Here is a 14855-nt window from a genome sequence, read left to right as displayed (position 1 = left end):
AGCTTTCATCTGAAATGATTTGAAGGAACAAGCATGAGCATTTTTCCTGTACGTTACCAGATCGTATGATTTCCACTTAATCAGTGCAGTTTTTGTCCGAAAATACAACACAATATATTACATCACTTCCGAATTTTTATTCTGTTGTTCAAGAATTTTCGTAACTTTAGTAACCTCTTAATTTTCAATATGGAGACTATCATTTGTATGATATTCTCAACGTGTGTGCGGGGCTTTACTGCATGTTCCAAACCTTGCAAATAAAAAGTACAATTCATTCCCAACATCATAAAGGGCAGTGCAGAGTCTGCCTAATGACTGGAGTCTCTGTTATCTTTTGAGGCTGTATGTCTGCTTTCTTTTGCCTGTATGTAAACTTTTTGTAGCCTATCTAATCTAAGATTAACCCCTGTAATGATATAGCCATGCTGCAGTTCTTTGAATTTTGTTTGAAGGAAAGGGGAAAACCTTGGAACTTCCACAGAACCACAAGCTGTGTGTATACATATATGTATGAGAAGCTAATGAGTCAAGTGGTGATTGAATAAACAGCTTTCACTTTTTATGCAGAACAGTAAAATCCCTCCCCCTTTGTAAAAGCACAAGAGGACAACAGCCAGGCACCATAGAGTCTTGTCAGACAGAAAGAAAAAGTTCACAGGAGACTTGTGCCCTCCTGTGAAGTTTCAATGAGCTAAACATATGTTAACAGTTCAGTTTTGTAATTAGGCCCCTCATTGTACTACTGACCAAAATGAGACTGATCTAGCCAATGGGATTGGTTTGTTAAAGAAGAAAATATTCACTTACCAAGTGAAGTGTTCACTTGAAATAACCAATCATGTGCAGGGACTATGAAAAATAGGAATTTCAGTTGCACATAATGGGATGATTGGACAAAGCTTTGTTAGGTGAACATGATCTTGCCTAGGTGAACATGATCCTGCCTAGGTGAACATGATCCTGCCTAGGTGAACATGATCCTGCCTAGGTGAACATGATCGTGCCTAGGTGAACATGATCCTTGAGTAAATCAGCTACATTAATCTTTACCTCCTAGCCTATGTTCACTTAAAACAAGTTAGGCTTTTGGGGGTATTTATTTTATTTGGTATTTATTTGTTGGGTATCAGAGGTAAGCCCAGGCTAAAGTTTAAACATTTCTTTAAAAGTTTTAAAACATTTTTGCCTCAGTCAAATGACAATTTTTCTGCATGCAGTGCTAGTAGTATTAGCTGCAGACAATATTGGAAAAATATATCGTAGGGCATTTGACTGGAAGCAGGGGCGGACTGACCATATGGAAACTCGGGCACTGCCTGAGGGCCCAGGGTCAGTAGGGGGCCCCATGTAATGCCCCTGGTAACTTTTTCATAGGCTTTTTTGAGTTTGGGCAAGGACACAGGGGCCCCATGATCCCCTATTGCCCGGGGGCCCCATGAGTTGTCAGTCCGCCCCTGACTGGAAGCAAACAAGGTATTTGAGCTATCAATTATCTCATCAGAGTTTATTCTCTCTTGAGATGAGATGCTTAAGGGGAGATATGATCACCATGTCTAAATACATAGGTGGTCCGTATAGGGTTATTTCCTTTAGGGTCAGGACAAAGGACAAGGGGGCACTCTTTATGTTGGAGGAAAAGAGATTTAACCTCCAAATATGTAAAGGCTTCTTCACATTAAGAGCTGTGAAAATGTGGAAAAGACTTCCACAGGAACTAGTTCTGACCAACTCAGTAGAGTGAAAAACGAACTGGATGTATTTTTAAATGCACAGATAATAACTGGATATTAACATTTATAGGTAATACCACCAATGATTGTTGATCCAGGTAGTATCTGATTGCCTTCTGGGGAATCAGGAAGGATTGTTTTCCCTGCTGGAGCAAACTGGGTCATGCTTTATATAGGTTTTTTTGCCTTCCTCTGGGTCAACTGTGGGTATAGAGTTCTGTATATGGAGGCTTTCTATTGGTTGAACTAGATAAGTTGCCTCCAATCTGTGGCCTGCAGGCTGGATTTGGCCCTTTGCATGCCTTTATCCTGCCCTTGGGGCACTGATCTTACCACTGATACTGATACTATTCCCCAACAGTGAGGTATAATTCCTTCCACTGACACCAACAATGGGGCATTCTTCTCACTGACACCAAAGATGAAACACAATTTCTCTCTTTGACATCAATGATGGGCACTATTCCTCCCAAATGACACCAAAGATGGGACACCATTCCTCCCGCAGATAGCAATGATGGGGCACTATTACTTCCACTGACACCCAGTTATGGAACAGTATTCTTCCCACTGACATACTCCACCCAATGATGGAGTACTATTCATCCCATTGACATCAAAGATGGACCCTATTCCTCCCAGTGACAACAATGATGGGGCACTATTCCTCCTACTGACACCAATAATGGGCACTATTTACCCCACGGACACCAAGGACGGGCACTATTCCTCCTACTGACACCAACGATGGGCACTATTTCTCCCACTGAACCAAGGATGGTGCATTATTTCTAATTCTACCTACCACAGGTGTTTTTTTTTTACTCCCACTGACCACCAAGTCTGAGACATTGTTTTCTCCGACTGATGCCAGGGCATTTTTTGCTCTCATAATGGCTACAATCCAGCCCTTCCAAAGTCTGAAGCACACAAAACTGGCCCTTTGTTTAGAAAGCTGGAGACTTTTGTTCAATGTGACTATGTAGCTATAATACATTGCAACATACAGTATGTCAGTAGGACCCTGGTACTGAATCAAATGAAGATCTGGTTTGTCATTTGTTTACCCTGAGTTTTGTCAAAGTGTATGTAAACTGTTATAATAAATTTCACTTGTTTTTTTCCCTATGGTCTATTAAATATACCTTTGAAAGAATTTTCTGTTTCTTAAGTGCAAAAAAAAAATACTATATATATATATATATATATATATATATATATATAGTTGTGTTCAAAATACTAGCAGTGTGTTGAAAAAAGTGAATAAAGCTCAAAATCCTTCTAATAGCTTTTATTTCCATACTCACAAATACATTGGGAACACTACACATTCTATTCCAAATCAAAACATGAAGAAAAATATATCAAATTTGTGTTGTTCCTCTAAAAAAATTAAAGAAAAGTGAATATTAGACTGTTAAAAAAAATAGCAGTGTTTGCATTTTTCTTTACAAACTCAAACATATATAAACTATATAAACTGAAAAATGTTTGAAGATTTTGCTTTCCTTTGAATCACTTAATTAATATTTAGTTGTATAAGCACTGTTTCTGAGAACTGCTGTACATCTGTGTTGCATGGAGTCAACCAACTTCTGGCACCTGTGAACAGGTATTCCAGCCCAGGATGATTGGACTACATTCCACAGTTCTTCTCTATTTCTTGGTTTTGCCTCAGAAACTGCATTTTTGATGTCACCCCACAAGTTTTCTATTGGATTAAGATCCGGGGATTGGGCTGGCCACTCCATAACGTCAATCTTGTTGGTCTGGAACCAAGATGTTGCACATTTACTGGTGTGTTTGGGTCGTTGTCTTGTTGGAACACCCATTTCAAGGGCATTTCCTCTTCAGCGTAAGGCAGCATGACCTCTTCAAGTATTCTGATGTATTCAAACTGATCCATGATCCCTGGTATGCGATAAATAGGCCCAACACCGTAGTATGAGAAACATCCCCATATCATGATGCTTGCGCAACCATGCTTCACTGTCTTCACAGTGTACTGTGGCTTGAATTCAGTGTTTGGGGGTCGTCTGACAAACTGTCTCCGGCCACTAGACCCAAAAAGAACAATCTTACTTTCATCAGTCCACAAAATGTTGCGCCATTTCTCTTTAGGCCAGTCAATGTGCTCTTTGGCAAATTGTAACCTCTTCAGCATGTCTTTTTTTCAACAGTGGGACTTTGCGGGGGCTTCTTGCAGATAGCTTGGCTTCACATAGGCGTCTTCTAATTGTAACAGTACTCACAGGTAACTTTAGACCTTCTTTGATCTTCCTGGAGCTGATTGTTGGCTGAGTCCTTGCCATTTTGGCTATTCTTCTATCCATTCGAATGGTAGTTTTTCGCTTTCTTCCACGTCTTTCAGGTTTTGGTTGCCATTTTAAAGCATTTGCGATCATTTTAGCTAAGCAGCCTATCATTTTCTGCACTTCTTTATATGTTTTCCCCTCTCCAATCAACTTTTTAGTCAAGGTATGCTGTTCTTCTGAACAATGTCTGGAACGACCCATTTTCCTCAGAATTTCAGAGAGAAATGCACATGCAACCAGCATGTACAACATTTGCTGCCTTCCTTCCTTAAATAAGGGCAATAATTGCCACCTGTTTTTCAAAGAATGAATGACCTCACTAATAGAACTCCACACTGCTATTATTTTGAACATGCCCCTTTCAATTAGTGATTCAATTACACAAAATCAGCAGCATGCATGTCATGACTGTTGGGTCTGTTGGATTTCTATTACTCTACTACACCTGCTAGTAAATTATTTGCCATGTAGAAATATCATTTCTACCAAAAACAGTGATTGATCAGGTTAGTGATGTCTGACTGCTATTATTTTGAACACAACTGTATATATATATATATATATATATTCTTATCACGCCAGAAATGTTGTAAGCTGACAACTTCCTGTGCTCTCTTCCTCTACAGACAGTCATTAGCATTGTTTCCAGCCATATCTATTGACTACAAAACACCTTCTCCTATATTATGGAGAGGGGTATAATATACTTATTGTGCACTCCCTTCTAGGGCTGACAACGCTTTTGCTTCTATAAACAATATAGTTGTCACCCTAGAACAGGAAGTTTGTTCCTAGCAGGATCTCCAGGTGAAAATAAAGAAGAAAAATGTGAAAAAAAGAAAATGTTAAACAATCACATCTAAGGAAAGGTATGCTGCTGTACAATAAATTTTGTTCCTGGGTTTAAAGACACCTTAAAAATTCTGAAACCTTGTTGTGAAGGAGGCATTATAAACAGGAAACATATAATGAAAGATCATTGAACATACGTGTAAAATAGATAAGATTTAGGCTGGATACACACTTGTGCGGTGCGGTATATCGCATGTGATTCTCACAGGAACCACACCGCATTCTTGTGCAAATCACATGTGATTTGTGTGCGGTGCTATTGGAGCCATACATTTTGTTTGGCTCAGATCGCACCGCATCCGCACCAAAAAGGTGCAGGACCCTTTTTTTGGTCCGCATTAGAATTGGATTGTATGGGTATTCACACCTGTGCGATCCAATTCTGCACATCGCACCGTGTTTTGCAGACCGATTTCAGGGTGTTGTTAACATACACACCAGTAGCGGTTCACATGAACGGGGTGCAATCGCACAGAAAATGCTGCAAATTCTGCATCGCATCAGTGTGAACCTAGGCTTACGGATCTGTTTTGATGGAAGAAAAGAGAGGAAGGGAACAAGGAGGGAAATGGTTATATTTGTAAAAATGTTATTTGACATAAAACCTATTGCCTAGTGCTGGGACGAAGCAACAGGATAACTCAGTGTATGACAGGCAGTGGTGTATTTAGGTTTTGTACTGCCATAGGCAACACAAAAATCATCTGCCCCACAGACACCAACCAACAGCACCCCCCCTTCCCCCTTCTGCGGAGAGAGCCTGACATTTACCCCCGGCGATAGAGAGAAAGACACCCATCTTCACAGCTCCAGACATCCCCGGGAATGAGAGTCAGGCTTTAAATACACCATCAAGCAGCTTGCAGCCTCTCTTGGATCCCACCTGGTTCCCATGGCGTGCATGTCCCTTCTTCCATCCCTTCTTCTGGGGGAAGGTGCTGCCCCCCTGAAAAATGGCGCCCTAGGCAAGTGCCTTGTGGTAAATACGCCCCTGATGACAGGTTTAAGACAGTTTTATAGGAAAGATCAGATCCTAAAATGATGTTTATAGGGGTCTGTAGGGTCTGGAAGAGACTCAAGGCATGTTTGCACATGGAGGAAATCACAGTAAAACCCCTGAGCAGAAACACACTTAGCCTGTTAGGTCCTATTGAAAGGCAGAGACCTGGCACATCTGTGCATAAACAGGGGATTTAGCAAGATTTCTGCAGGTCTAAGTAAGTATCTATTTTTTAATTTATACATGGAACAATTACCAAGGAATAAAAATATAATTTCTGATGAGAAAGATGGAATTCCTCTTTAATATTCACTCTTTAATATTTAATTGGTCACTGATCCTGCCAGTAAACAACTGAGCCGAAAGCAGGAGCAAGTACCTGTCAAAACCAGGTACTTGTCGTCCCCCCCAAAAAAAAGGTGCCAAATGTGGCAGCAGATGGGGAGGGGAGGCAGATAAGCGGAGCTTCCACTTTTGGGTGGAACTCCGCTTTAAGATAAAAAACCTTCCAAGATTAGTTTTCTCATCCTCTCCCTAAATACTTACCTGATCTCACTTCAGCGCTGTCACCAAGAACAGCATCGCTGCTCTCTCTCTCTTCTCCTCACTGAACATGGAGGCAGCAGCAGGAGCCATTGGCTCCTGCTTCTGTCAATCAAATCCAGTGAAAGGGGCAGGGCTGAGCCACGCTATCTGCGTCTATAGGCACACACAGCCCAGCTTGGGAGTGAGCTCACACGTTTGTCCCCATAGCAAGCGTTTGCTGTGGGGGCACACACTTAAGAGGAGGAGTGGCAGCAGGGTATCTGAGAAGAGGAAGTTCGGGGCCACTCTGTGCAATACCACAGAGCAAATAAGTATACCTTGCTTATCATTTTAATTAAAAAAAAAATTTGAATTTAAAAAAAAAAAATAGTCTTTAGTAATGCTTTAAGGATTGCAAGATCTTAATCTTGAGTGTGAGGTTTGTCTGTAGCTGAACACAGATACCCTGGGAAGGCTGAACATAGAGACACAATTTCACCATCCACAGATGTCTTTTAGCCAGCTTTGAACGGAAACACATTTGGGTCACACGTGTTCCTGTGTAGGCGTATGTAATAAGGAGCAGAGTGCTAGTATTTCTAAGAGGGAACAATAGAAACCACTGCCCAGTTTCTTTCCTGAGATCTGTCAAATGGAAATTTCATACACTACCTATAGACATAAGGTTTTTGCTTTATAAGACAATTGAATGGATTAAGTGGCCATCATCTCATGTCTATGGAAACATTATCTTTGGATACCATTTCTATAGTAAGTAAACTAAATTATTATCTTGTGATAAATGAAAACTTGATTGCCTACATGCTATCCAAAATATAGTATTACTGACTAACTTGAGTTAGGCATTTTGTTTAAAAATGTTTGTATTTGGAATGTTCATTCAATTTTCCAGGTTAGCGGGGTCGAATTGACTTTCTTTCACAATCATAGTGATGACAAAATTTGAAAAAGCAGGATGAAAACACTTTTTTGGAAAAAATAAAATTCTGTTAATGTGGTTTTGTTTGGTAAAAATTATACATATTGTAATGCACATGTTCTAGGCACAAAAGAAACCTGTTTAATATGTCTGGGATTCCATTCAAGTAACAGGTCTGGAAGAAATATTAAGGGCTTTCTAATCCTCTGACGAGCGATTTTTCAGAATTTACATATGAGCATTCAAACAAAATTCTACTGGTATATTTTTCACCACCAATATAGCAATCATCACCTGAATAAAGTGGGCTTCTCTCTCACTGCCTTCATCATTTTATTAGTTTCTGTTACACTTAAAAGCAAAGATGGTCATACACTAGTAGAATTTCATTTGAAAATTCTTGTTTTAAGAATGAATGTTTGATTTTCTAATTGGCAAATCAACAGTTGTTTTTGAACACAATTGTGTTTAAATTTTAAGAAGCAGGATGTAAAATTTTTCTCAAACAGATTTGTAACAGTGTATGTGGGTTTCGTTTGGGAAAGTCCATTCGCTGCAAAATCGAATGTTAAAAGACAATTTTTTAAAACTACTTTTGAATGACATTCGTCAAGTCATAGCATGCACTGTAAAAAAAATTGTACAAATGTTTGCCTAAAATTCTACTAGTGTATCTTCACCTTAGCTCATACACTGGCAGTGCCAAACTTGTGTTTATATGCAGCACAGTGGCTAAATGATTAGCACTTTCACCTGTCAGTACTAGGGTCGTTGGTTCAAATACCAACCATGGCACCACCTGCCTGGAGTTTGCATGTTCTCCCTATGCCTGCGTGGGTTTCTTCTGGGTACTCTGGTTTCCTCCCACACTCCAAAGACATGCTGATAGGTTAATTGGCTCCTGTCTAAATTGGCCCTAGTATGTGTATGTATGAATGTGAGTTAGGGACCTTAGATTGTACACCCCTTGAGGGTTAGGGACTGATGTGAATGTACAATATATATATATAAATTGACAATGCTATACAAGTACCTTTAATAAATAAATATGCATTTAAACCAGATTCTATTGAACAAACAGCAGTAAACACGTACCAAAATCTGTCCGAATTTTGGCACGTGTGCCAGGCTTAAATGCAGGAAAACATTATCTGGGATGTACCAGTAGTTGTTTAAATTTCCCACATTACTCCCCTGCATTTAGAAAAGCTAAACACAGGAGTGTCAGTGCGAATGAGCCCTAAATCTACAACGTATTTCTGGCTGTAAATGAAAATCCTACAATAATATTTAGTCAAATGCAGCAGTTAAAAACAAAACCAGCACAGTGCAGACAATATTTATTTTAACACATCTGGGACTTCCAATGCTCAGGAAGTGAATTAATGAACAGATACAAACTGTGTAATTGTTGTCAGATGGCAGTGCCCCTCATTTAGTAAATGTATTATCTATTACCTGGCTTCAGTGCAGGAAGGAAATGCATTGCTAATAGGACACTTTTATCGCCAGGGCTTTGTCGGTGAGCATGTTAATTATATCCGTATATTTTTTTGTGCCGCGTTTGATGTGTATACTCAGGATACTACCTGTATTATAGACCTGAAACCACTTGTTACATGCCTGAGCATGCACGTTTATGTCAATGTAGCTAAGATGGGGGAATGCAGCTACGCCTCTCTGTTGTGGGCTTTCCACACCGCATACTGACACTCAGCTAAAAAAAAATTAAAAAAATCAACCTGGTTGATGCCTGTTTTCTTTTAAATTGACCGTCAGACACCTTAAGATGATGTTCTGTCATATTGATCTAGATGAGTGGATTATCTGTAGAAGAAGGCTGATGGTGTGCTGACAACTTTTAAGGCCATTTGCTTGGGCCCTAAATGGCTTTGATGGAGTTCTTTCCATGGTCCCACTGGTACATGTATGCAGCTATCATATGATTACTCTCCTCATCTCCTGAACAGTTGGCACATGGATGGCCAAATGCATTCCTGATTGGTCTCATGAGACTTGATTTGCTCTTGCAGAAGTAGGTTTAGCCAGCCTTATATAATCCTCTACTTTGAATTTTGTGTGTGTGTGTGTGTACCAAGAAAAAGCTGCAGTGCTCCTAACATTTCCAGCTATGAAACAGATTGGACCATTTTTAGTAAAGATATTTGTTTTTTAATACCTTCATCATGTCAATTTCCCCTTAGCAACCAATAAACTATTATATATAAACTATTTGAATGTAATTGGTGCTTAGTGGTCAAAACAGACAGTAGTACTTTAGGTAGTTTGGTAAATCAGCCAACATAGTGAAGACTTTTTGGGAACTGTGATCTGTAAAAATACAAGTACAACTTGTGAAGTAAAGGTTCTCCAAGAACCAAATGTAGATGGTTAGATTTGATCTCCTATAGCTGACCATATGCCAGGAGAATTCCATCCTAATGTTCATATAAAAGTTCTGACATTTTTTTCTTTAGAGCATTCTTTCTTGCCATTATTGAGTCAAGTAATTGTGTTTGAAAGCCATTAAAATTTGAAACAAAAATGTCCATCCTGCTTCTTTGAATTTTTTTCATCACTACACATGATAATGAGCGTTGATTTGAGCTGGCCAACCATTCAAAAATCATACATATATTTCGAAGACAAATATTTTTAATCACAATCCTACATGTGTATGGCCAGCTTTAATCTTTATACACAGAGACAAAACAGAGGACGCACCGCCCTTGTGCATTACCTTTAACAATTCATTTATTGTGTAAAAAATGGTAATATACTCACAAAGGATAAAATGTCAAAGGCATATCATATGAAGTACAGCAAGGTCCAATCACACTGGATAATATCTGTAATGGGATTAATAGACCTCCAACTTACTGACGCATTTCGAGGCGAAATTGGCTCTGAGGAAAAGGCAAGGCCTCGAAACGCGTCAGTGTGTTGGAGGTCTATTAATCCTATTACAGATATTATTGAGTGTGATTGGACCTTGCTGTATTTCATATGATGTGTCTCTGACATGTTATCCTTTGTGAGTATATTGCCATTTTTTATACAATAAATGAATTTTTAAAGACAATGCACAAGGCTGGTGCGCCAGCTTTGGTAATCGTTGCATGGGGATAACAGTGATACCTGAATTCCAGAAAACTTGAAAGAGTTCAGATTGTTTACCAAAATTAATAGGATGTGTGCATTCCTTTGCAGTGGAATCTCCTCTGTGACTGTATCTCTTTAAAGCTAATTAATTGTTGTAGTTGGTTATGGAATGAGTATGCTTCTGTACTTTTGTGGTAAATAATTTACTATGACAGAATAGATCTGACATTAGTCCAAAAAGAGTTAAATGGGTCTGAGCTGCTCTCATGAATGTGGAAACCAGGATGTCCATCATTTTCTGTCTAAAGCTCCAAAATTCATATCGAAAGAGGTGTGCATTGCCACAGAAGCCATTCACTTTCATTAGTGGACTTGTTACGTACGCTCAGGTTTAGAAAGGGATTTATACTTTGCTCTTTATATGCATTTACAATGAGTGTCAATAACATAACAATAACTCCTTTCTGTGTATTTATCAGATATCCAGAAGAAGGCAAGACTCTTATCATGAAAAGTCTAGAGAGCACATAGACGATGGTGAGTTCAAAGTATTTCAGTTGAATCTTTCATTTTGTGTTTCTGAACCAAATAATCTACTATTTTTTTCATGTAAGGCACTAATGCCAAGAAATGTTATTTTAAAGGGTATTTACAGTCTTTTTTTTATGTATATAATGTACAAACCTAAAACAGGAATGCAAGCACTCAAGGGTCTTGCAGCAGAGATAAATCAATGCAACAGCATTTTACTGTCAATGTTTCAGAACTCAGTCCATCTTTCTCAAGACCATATGTATATAGTGTAGATTTGGTCCTGATAGTCCTAAATTATATATGTGCCCTCAATAGCCTGGATTATTGCCCTCATTTTCCTCAGTACCACATAATAAGCATGCTTTTAAAAGCAGTGATGTGGAAATTGGACTACCAAATGTATTGCACAGGAAAACTCAGAGCAGAGAGCTTTTTGAATTTCTGTGTGTAAAATAAAAGTTACCTTGGGTGAGATGTATGCCAGGTCCAGGTTACTGCTCTGTGCTTTAAAATGTATCCTTTTTTTTAATGCCAGATAATGCAGCCCTTGCTGTACTTCCAGCCGGCTGTACATATAAGAGCTGTTGCTCTCATACATGAAGGTGTCAGTGTAGCTCATCACCCTTCTCTCCCCTTGGCCATTCACAGAACATTGTGTATCCTGTGAACCATTAACAGAAAACACAGAATTCTGTGAATGGCCAAGGGAAGAGGAGGGGCGGATAACACAGAACACTGTATTCTGTAAATGTTTTACAGAATGGCCAAGAGGAGAGGGGTGGGTAGCACTGAACATCATGTGTTCTGTAAATGGTTCTCAGAATACACAGCATTCTGTGAATGGCCAATGGGAGAGGAGAGGCAAATAAACCACATTAGTGCTTCCATCTACAGCAATCCAGAGGTAGAGAGCTGTACTATCTACCATGAAAAATATATACTTCAAAGTACAGATTGGTGATCCAGAAATTACAATTACACCAGAAATAAAAAAAATCTCTGTGCCTGGAGTTCTGCTTTAATTTCCACCCAAGATAAACAAGCCTTCCTTTAGAGTCATAAGTACATTTGTACACCACACACAGTTTTAGTGATCAGTCTGTGAGGGATTTCCATCTAAAACCAAGTGTCTGGCCAGAAGCAGTGGTTTAAGGTAGTTGGGTTTATACTGAAAAGCTCAATTTATTATATATTAAATGACAGAGAAGCAGCTTTTTGAGTAACACCTCGAGTCATTTCTGTAATACAAACATTTTCCATATTTCTACATTTTCTTTATATCATTATATTACGAACATTTTTCCTTCTGTTTGAAACAGAATAAAAAAAAAAAAGATTATTCATAGTGGGAGTTCCATGCTGAAATTTGAGTATATGGTTTGGTTACTTCCTCCAAGTACAGGCTTTTGAACATTCTGTACCAAGAGCATACAATTCTGAGACTTAAATCCAAATTTTTTTTATTTTCCATTTCATCTGGAACATTAAGCATAGAATGTTACTGAAGACTTGTGCAGTTTAAGAATCTAATTTTTAGGTGGTTATTAGCTTTTATGTTGCGTAAAGCACTCTTCCCGAAAGAAGTTTACTATCTCTGAAGGGTCTCAGAACTGATAGGGACTCATTTCAGCATCAGAAATGACATATTCCCACTTGTAAATCAGCAGTTTCTACAATGATTCTATGATATCAGAACATTCTTTTATGGTGCTTAGTTTTCATTGAATTTTAAGGATCCAGACACATCTTGTATTTGATTCCTTACAAGAGAAGAGAATGTTCACTTAGCTTGCCATAAAAGCTGACTCTATGAACTCCACCAAGAATGGAACATAACCAGGTCTTTAGCGCAAAGGTACTCTTGACCTGTAAAAGTGATGCATTTCAGCTATACTGATCTTCTTAATCAGGTTTCATGTGTGCTTGATTTACATAAAATTTGATATATGTATTTAGTTAGAGTTATGAAGGTAACCACAAAAAGAGGGTTTACATCCTAAAAGTCAATGGGGTTGACAAAAACAGTAGCGGATGTTCTCTAAAGTTGGCCATACATAGAACGTTTTTTTCCCAGTTCTTGATAAACTGGCTTGAGGTGACTGTAGCCGTATTAGTGCACTTGCAACAGAAACAATTGAGTACTGTCCGTGATACTTTTGTTATTTGCACTAACAGACAATTTTCAGGACAAGCTTTCAGGGTATGTCCCCTTCTTTAAGGTAGAGTACTGCTTGGACCTTGAAGAATTTGACATACCCCGAAAGTTTGTCCTGAAAATTGTATGTTAGTGCATTTAAAAAAAGGGTCACGGATAGTACTCAATTGTTTCTGATAAACTGGCTGTAACTTGAGCCATGGATGACCCTGTTCGCTCCACTCCACCAGACAGCCCTTGATCTGAAATTCGAAGGAGCCGGATGGAAAACAGCCAAGCAGTGACTGAAGCCAAGTAGCCAGCAGGAGAGGGTCTTCCATTCAGGGTGTTTAGTGTCTGTGGGAGAATCTGTGAATTTCTCTTGTGGGACTGAATAAGAAAAAATCTAAGGCTAGACATACATTATACAATTTTCCTTTAGATTTAACAAAAGCATATAATATCAGGTCAAACCTAAACACTTATCATTTTTTATCCAACCAGACAGGCTCTTGCACTACATAGTTGGCTGTAAATCTAAAGGAAATTGAATAAGAAAATTGTATAATGTATGGATAGCTTTAGAGTGTATGGCTAGCCTTAGCAAAGGGAATGTTTGCTCTGCAAAGTAAATGGTTTGGATATAAGGTCCAGCTTTATTCACTTTGAATATCCAATCATGTGTGAAGGAATGAAAAAAAAATTAAATAATGGCAGGTTGATTGAAGCGATCACTGATTCACCTGTTTACTAAGCTCATTGAATATTCACTTTGCTAAGTGAACAGTTTCTTCTAGTTTGAGGGCCATTTCACACCTGCCTGCACACTAAACCAGAGGGGTAAAGTGTATGGACATTGGCCATTTTGGGCTGCAATTACATGGATCCAGGGAGGGTGTGATGCATGTTTATAATTGCACAAAGTAAAACTTTATTCATGTCAATACACAGCAGCACACTGCAGGGCCATACAGATAGGTGCCATATTATGCAAACGTTGCATAATATTGCACAGCTCTGGAATGCAGAGAAACATCGTATTCTGTTGTGAACATGACGTGTAAACTTATTGATTTCTATGTGTCATTGCAGTTGCTTGCATTTATCCATGAGGAAAATCGCAAGTATTATTATTATACAGGATTTCTATAGCGCCAACAGTTTGCTCAGCGCTTTACAATATAATGAGAGACAATACAGTTCAGTACAAGAGGGTTAGGGGGACCCTGCTCCTTGGAGCTTACAATCTAGGAATCTGCTCATAGTGTGAACAGGCCCTGATAACTTAACCCCAATGATTACTTGCTGCCTATAAATACTGCAACAGAATACACAATGTCATAAAGTACTTACAAAGAAAACAAACTACAGAAAAAACATACATGTCTGAGACAGTCATTTTTGTCTAAATATGTTGAAACTATATAATATAGTCCAAAGAAGTACAAATCTACCAACATGTCCCCTTTTCCTAGCTATGGAGAAACCATCAAGAGAAAGCGTTAGGTTACACTTGTATCACAGCCTGAGTTTAATTGCTTTCAACTGGCATGAATAGAATCAATTGTTCACGTGACTAGTATCATTGAAGAGGGAAGCCAGAGTAGTATATCGTAATCTAAGAATGAAATGCTAGGCTTTCCCATGTAGCAGTGATATTACACAATGGTTCCTATAAAGGCCAGTGTTATGATAAATGAATAGTTGAATAATAAAAAAA

General features: G+C 38.7%; 1 protein-coding gene across 3 annotated transcripts in view; it reads left to right on the top strand.

Moving 5' to 3' along the window:
* LEF1 (lymphoid enhancer binding factor 1) overlaps positions 1 to 14855 on the top strand; it is a 178471-nt gene that overhangs the window by 11322 nt on the left and 152294 nt on the right. For 2 of the 3 annotated variants that reach the window (XM_089668491.1, XM_089668492.1), the window contains exon 2: positions 10947 to 11004. In XM_089668491.1, the coding sequence (XP_089524617.1) occupies positions 10947 to 11004 (58 nt within the window). Of the gene's footprint in view, positions 1 to 7134; positions 7197 to 10946; positions 11005 to 14855 lie in introns of those variants that run through there. The other variant, XM_089668493.1, reaches the window with a different exon arrangement.

The sequence above is a fragment of the Staurois parvus genome, unplaced genomic scaffold, assembly GCF_062004578.1.
Source record: "Staurois parvus isolate SC_StPar_1 unplaced genomic scaffold, SC_StPar_1.0 ptg000058l, whole genome shotgun sequence".
Taxonomy (NCBI): domain Eukaryota; kingdom Metazoa; phylum Chordata; class Amphibia; order Anura; family Ranidae; genus Staurois; species Staurois parvus.
Note: the sequence above shows the minus strand (reverse complement) of the source record. Positions and strands in the feature narration are given on the sequence as shown.